Source organism: Bos indicus, chromosome 29, assembly GCF_029378745.1.
Source record: "Bos indicus isolate NIAB-ARS_2022 breed Sahiwal x Tharparkar chromosome 29, NIAB-ARS_B.indTharparkar_mat_pri_1.0, whole genome shotgun sequence".
Lineage (NCBI taxonomy): Eukaryota > Metazoa > Chordata > Mammalia > Artiodactyla > Bovidae > Bos > Bos indicus.
This window is the reverse complement of record NC_091788.1, coordinates 28,052,203-28,059,055: the sequence shown is the minus strand read 5'-3', so window position 1 is coordinate 28,059,055 and position 6,853 is coordinate 28,052,203. Positions and strand designations below refer to the sequence as shown.

General features: G+C 36.2%; 1 protein-coding gene and 1 pseudogene across 1 annotated transcript; one reads left to right on the top strand and one right to left on the bottom strand.

Annotated features, from left to right (window-relative positions):
• On the top strand, positions 1-933 carry LOC139180698 (olfactory receptor 8D2-like). Its single transcript, XM_070782849.1, has one exon. The coding sequence runs from the start codon at positions 7-9 to the stop codon at positions 931-933; it is 927 nt and encodes a 308-aa protein (XP_070638950.1). The 5' UTR covers positions 1-6.
• A 4,167-nt stretch (positions 934-5,100) lies between these two features.
• Positions 5,101-6,036, bottom strand: LOC109554058 (olfactory receptor 8D1-like; annotated as a pseudogene).
• Between the last annotated feature and the right edge of the window lie 817 nt (positions 6,037-6,853).

Here is a 6,853-nt window from a genome sequence, read left to right as displayed (position 1 = left end):
TAAGGAATGACTACTTTGAATCATTCTTCAGTGAGTGAATTTATCCTTGAAGGGTTAACAAAATGCCCAGAGCTTCAGTTGCCACTCTTCCTCCTCTTCCTTGGAATATATGTGGTCACCGTGGTGGGGAACCTGGGCGTGATCTTCTTAATCGCTATCAGTTCTCAACTTCACTCTCCAATGTATTATTTTCTCAGCCATTTGTCATTCATTGATCTCTGCTACTCCTCTGTCATTACTCCAAAGATGCTGGTGAACTTTGTGTTAGAAAAGAATGTTATTTCCTTCCTGGAATGCATGGCTCAGCTTTACTTCTTCCTTATTTTTGTAATAGCAGAAGATTATCTTCTCACCGCCATGGCGTATGATCGTTATGTTGCAATCTGCAGCCCACTGCATTACAATATTATCATGTCCCATAGGGTCTGTTCCATAATGATGGGTATAGTATATTCACTGGGCTTATTTGGGGCCACAGTTCATACTATCTGCATGTCAATGTTGTCCTTCTGTGGGTCTCATGTTATCAGTCATTATTTTTGTGATATTCTTCCCTTGTTGAGTCTCTCTTGCTCCAGCACCCACATTAATGAGATACTGTTGTTTATTATTGGAGGAGTTAATACCTTGGCACCGACACTGGCTGTACTCATCTCTTATGCATTCATCCTCTCTAGCATCCTCTGTATTCACTCCATCAAGGGACAGTCCAAAGCCTTTGGCACTTGCAGCTCCCATCTCAGGGCTGTGGTTATCTTTTTCGGGTCTATAACATTCATGTATTTCAAGCCCCCTTCGAGCAATACTATGGAACAGGAGAAAGTGTCCTCTGTGTTCTACACCACCGTGATCCCCATGCTGAACCCCTTGATCTACAGTTTAAGGAACAAGGATGTGAAGAATGCACTGAGGAAGGTGCTTAGGGGAAAGTAGTCACCCCAACCAAGGAGATTTCCACGGAGAGGAAGAAGTGAACCAGAGGAAAAGTTATCATGAGCTCTGTGTTATTTCTTTTTCTCGTCTAGAGACAAAATGCACTGTTACTTACAAAATATATATTTGTACCTGAGAATGTTTGAGGCATTTTGGTAATTTTTATCAAACAATAAGATTTTCTCATAGTCAATATAATATTTGGAAATTTTACTTGTATTCAAGGAACAGGATTTGGCAGAAGAGGGAGGGCTAGTGAATAACAACAAAAAAGAATATGTTGAAGATATCAATTTTGAAAGTGCTTCATAAATAAGTGGATTCAGGGTTGTGTTTGAAAACAGATGATGTTAACTGATTCATCATCTTGAAAGGCAGAAAGAGAGGTATTTTTAAACTTCCAAGGGAAGCTTTTTTTTTTTTTCTATCCCCAAGCCATTATAGTGAAATAGTGAAATATTGAGAATATTGATATCATGACCGAGCTGTGAGGATACAGTACTTATAGCAAAGAACCACATATTGGTGGATTGCGATGGGTGGGTTGGGGGGGAGAAGAGAGTCAGACATGACTGAGCACATTGTATATTACATTCATGCTTTTGTACCAACAGAAGAGAGCATGGATGAACTAAGATTACTGGTAATTACCTCAGAGAGAAAAACTTGTCCCTTAAATTCATATGAAGATCAACCACAGACAGAACTCATCTATGGTTAAAAATTAATAAACAGTAGTGATTTGGAGGTGGGGGTGAGCAATGGGCAAGAAGGAACATTCTCAGTTATGGAAATATTTTACATCTTTTTTTGGGTATAGGCTACACAGGGTGTTCATTTTTCAAACTGATCCAACTGCATACTTGCTATCTGTTCATTTCACTGCATGTAAATATCTCAAAAATAAACATGAATATAAATTAAATTATTAATTCCAAAAATGAGAAAGAAATTAATAAAGCAGAAAACGCACCAGAGAAAATATATAAAGAAAAAAATCATAGAGTAGAAAAACAGACAATTAAAAATCAAAATTCTAATTTTTTTGAAAAAATGTACAAATATGGCTATATTCATAAAGATAACAGAGAATATATAAATTTGCAAAGTATTCTTCTTTTGCCATTTACCAGCTGAGATCTTTATTTTAGATTCAGCAGTGCTGAGTCTAAAATTTCCCATTTATTTACCCTAAAAAATTGACATCCTTGATCATGGGACTTTTGTCCGAATGACATGAGGTAATGTCTATAAAGTGGTGTTTAATAAGTTAGCTTTTAATATTTTTGAAACTCAGTTGTTGGGTATCAATTTGTCCTTCACTTCCAGCCTAGTCCTTGTATTGTGACCTGGGAATAAGAACAAGAACAATTTGTTCAGGCAGAAAAGAGAAAACTGAGGAAGAGGTGTAAGAAATATATTGAACTAGAGACCAAGACCAGACAGGGATATTCCCAGAAGAGAGAAATATTTGCATCTAGGAGTTTGACTGCATACATTACCTCTACTTATTTTTCATTTATTTAATTCTTGCTTGTCACTTTTATTCTCAGATTCGTTGAGTCATTCAATGCATATTGTTTGAACAGCTGTGTGTCATTTGTTACCCTAGATATTAGAGATAGAAAGGCGTACAAGAAAAACATGGCCATTGTCACTATTAAACTGAATTGTGTTTAACTTGGGAAACCCCCACCGCCCACACACACACACGTACACAATGCCATATCATTGGAGAAATGACTCCTCACAATCCATCATGACACTTTAAACAGCCTGGCTTAAGTCCCCTAAGAAAGGAGATGTTTTTTCTATACAACCACAATGCAACTATTCACTCAGTAAACTCAGCATTGACTCAGTTTTAGTGATGAACACATAACCCTCATTTAAATATCCTCAATTGTCCCCAATAATGTGTGTTATAGGTTATTTTTGCTTTGTTTTTTATCTAAGAGCTAACTAAGCATGATATTTAATTGACATTTCCCTTTAGTATACATAATTTAATGTCTTTTTCCCAGCCTTTTTCAGTCTTTGACGACATTGGCATTTAAAAAGAACATGGTTCGTTATGTTACAGATGATCTTTCAGTTTCCATTTGTCTAACTCCTTGTGATTAAATTCAGGTTAAACATCTTTGGCTCAGATGGCTACTTTAGGTGACATTGTGTTATTTCTTTCAAAAGATCACAGCAGAAGGCATGATACATCAATTTGTTCCATTATTGCTAATGTTAAATTTAATCTTTTGGTTTAAAAAGGTTTCCATTAAAATTTACTATTGTAGAGGTACTCCTTTCCCCTTTGTTATGAATGAGTAATCTGCGACGTGATACCTTAAGATTGTAGGTCTCTCTTGTTCTTATTCCCTTAAGAGGAAGTTTCTTTTAACTCATTGATTTTAGTTTCCATTGATTATTCTTACCTAATTCAATTAGGATGGTCATTGCAACTTGATAAGTTTCTATTGTATCATTCAGATATAGATTTAAATCTGAATTTATATTTATATGTATAAATATATATGTAAATGTTTTATATACAATAAGTATAATATAATTATAAGTATATAAATTAATATATATGATCGATATATATTTATATATACTTTATATATATAAATTTATATCAGATATAGATTTATATAGGTATAGAATGATATCATTCTAATTATATCATTAATTGATGTCATCCTGTAAAGAAGTGCTTTCCCTTTTCTGTTATTTTAAATTTTATTATTGTCATTGTTGTTATTTTTGTATCAGGAGGGACTCCTAGAATCTCATAAGCCATCCATTCTGCAATTTAAATTGTCCTAAATTTGTCCAATAGGGGCTCTTTCCTTTTGATACATCTCCATAACTATTGGGCACTTTCTTCCTCTAGGAAATACTGAGATTCTCTAGACTCATCTTGAATTTTAGATATCCCACCTTGGAATCCGCCATTTCTCCATCAAGCCTTGGTTTATTTTAGTGGAATGTGATGGTTAGAAGCCAAATATCATTAGATGATAGTAAGATATTTGTTACTTGGATTTCATTGCTTTTAGGCCCATTCAGCAGAAAGAGCAAGAGTCACGCATTAATCAGGTCTTTTTGTGTTCACACTCTCAGTGGTTTTCCATTTCATTTAGAAGGACAGTCAAAACTTTCAAACTTTCCCATAAAGCCCTACAGATATTTGCCCTCTTCCCCCACCATCCCTTTGTCACCTTCCATACTCTGACACTTGTTTTTCCTGTTTAAAGCACACTTTTAAAATTTCTGCTTCTTATATACAGAGTCCATGTTTTCTTTTTCATTATTTGTTCCCTACAAGGGTAGGGATTTTGTCTGTCTGGCACATAGTTGTCCATCAATAATTGATTGATTTATTTACTGGAAGAGTGAACTATAATGGTATAGTGAGGCACAGAAATTATTATGAATAGTGAGAAAATAAGTAGGGGATGACTAAGGAAGTCATCCAGAAGAAAGTTATATTAAGATCCAATTTAAAGTATGCAATAAGTTGGAAAGAAAATATGTGAGTTAAAATTTCAGTGAAAATTTAAAATTATAAACAATTTTGTTTTTTTGGGCCATGCCCATCCCAACCTCCATCCTACTTGAGACCACCCCAAGACGGATCTTATTTTTGATGGTTATAACAATGGCTAGAAATCTTAGGAAAATACTGTTTCTTCTTATCTACTAGAAACTAGGTAGGGTTGCAAAGAGTCAGAAATGACTGCAGCACTCACAGGTTTCCTTAAAAGTTTTTACAAAGAAGTGTATATTGCTTCTAAAACTCTGTTGTGTATTAAAATACAAATACCTAAGGGGATTTACATATTTACTTATCATTAGATATTACAACTTTAGAAAGTTTGGTCAGGAGTTTCCAGTTTAGCAAGAAAAATTACAAAAAGAAAGAGTTCTGAGATACCTATAAGTTTACACCAAAGGGTGAAAATGTAGGTAAGAAGTTTGTTTCTTGAGTAGCTAGGAGACTAAAAAGACACTTGGTATTGGGAATAGTAATTGAACAGTAATTGAAAATAAGTTATTCAGATCTTTTAGCTTAAAATGGCTCTTGGTTTGAAAATAATTACTGTTAAAAACAAGCTAAAAGAAAACACAAGATCTATTTGTGCTATTTATTTTCAAAAGTACTGTTTTCTACACAGACCTGAGGAGTATCCCACCATGCAGAACTTTTTAAATGGATTTGTTGACATCCTTGTTCCTAAGGCTGTAGATAAGGGGGTTAAGCATAGGAATCACTGTGGTATAAAACACAGAGGCCACCTTCTCCTGCACTGGGCCACTGGTAGATGGTTTGAAATACATGAAGATGATGGAGCCATAGAAAACCCCAACAGCTGCAAGGTGGGAGCTGCAGGTACTGAAAGCCTTAGATCTGCCTTCAGCTGAGTGGATGCACAAGACTCTGGGAAGGATGACAACAAGAGATGAAGATGGCTACAGCACAAAGACATTGAATCCAGCCAAAATCATCACAGAAAGTTTCTTGGTGTAGTCTCTTGAACAAGATATATTCAGAAGAGGAAGGATGTCACAGAAGTAATGGTGGATGACATTACTGCCACAGAAAGAGTGACTAGATATGAAGCTGGTGTGAATTGAGGCTCCAACAGCCCCCACTATATACACACCAGTGACCAGTAGGAAACAGACTCTGTGGAACATGGTAACAGTGTAGAGCAAGGGGTTACAGATGGCAACATAACGATCATATGCCACGGCTGTCAGCATGTAGGAGTCATTAATACCGAAGAAGCAGAAGAAAAAGAGCTGGACCATGCACTCAGGAAAGGAAGTGAAATTCTTCTCTGACATGAAGTTCACCAGCATCTTTGGAATTATGACTGAGGAGTAGCAGAGATCTATGAAGGACAAATTACTGAGAAAATAATACATGGGCATGTGAAGCTGAGAACTGATCCTGATTAAAATGACCAAGCCCAAGTTGCTCACTATGGAGACCATGTAGATCAATAGAAACAGGAAGAAGAGAGGGACCTGGAGTCCTGGCTGATCTGTTAACCCTTCAAGGATGAATTCAGTTACCGAAGAATGATTTCCTGTATCCATTCTTGTCCCAGTGTGGTTCGGGGAAGAGAGTCTCATTGGCCAAATATTGTCATCTGACAAGATTTAACAATCCAAGATCTGATGAATGATATAGTTTCTAATGGACCCAGAATTTCAGGAAACAAGACACTAAAATCTACTCTTGATCAAAGACTTTCTCAAGATGTTGATGTTTCATTTGGCTTCAGTCTTTACTATTCCCAAGTGACATTTAGGAGTGAAAATCACTTTGTCTTTACAAACTGAATTTTAGATTCCCCTATTAATGGATGGATGAATGGCATGGCATCCAGACAGATAGCTGGATGGTATGGCCGATGCAATGGAAATGAGCTTGGGAAACCTTTGGGAGATGGTGAGGGACAGGAAGGCCTAGCATGCTGCAGTCCATGGGGTCACAAAGAGATGGTCATGACTGGGTGACTAACAACAACAATTAATGGAAAACCACCTTTCTGTAGTTCAGACACCTTTAGAGAAACCGTTCAGTGTTGCTGCCCTGTTTTGTTGATGTTCAATCTGCAGCAATCTATTCCCTCCTTCCAATGTCTCAAGGGCGAGTATAACTGGTCTCTTGCTGGTATCTCTTGCATTTCTCCTCTTGGCTTTGGCATCTTTAACACCTTTAATTTGGTCTTCTCTGGCTCCAATTTCAAAGTGCTTATTTTCTCCAAGATATCTTGACTTTTTCTTTGTTTTTTTCTTGACTGAGAGATTGAGAAAGAAGTTAAGTAAACTCTTGCCTTAAATCAGACAATTTGAAAGCAATAATATTTTCACTGCTTTATTTCACTAAATAAACCTTTAAGATTCTTGG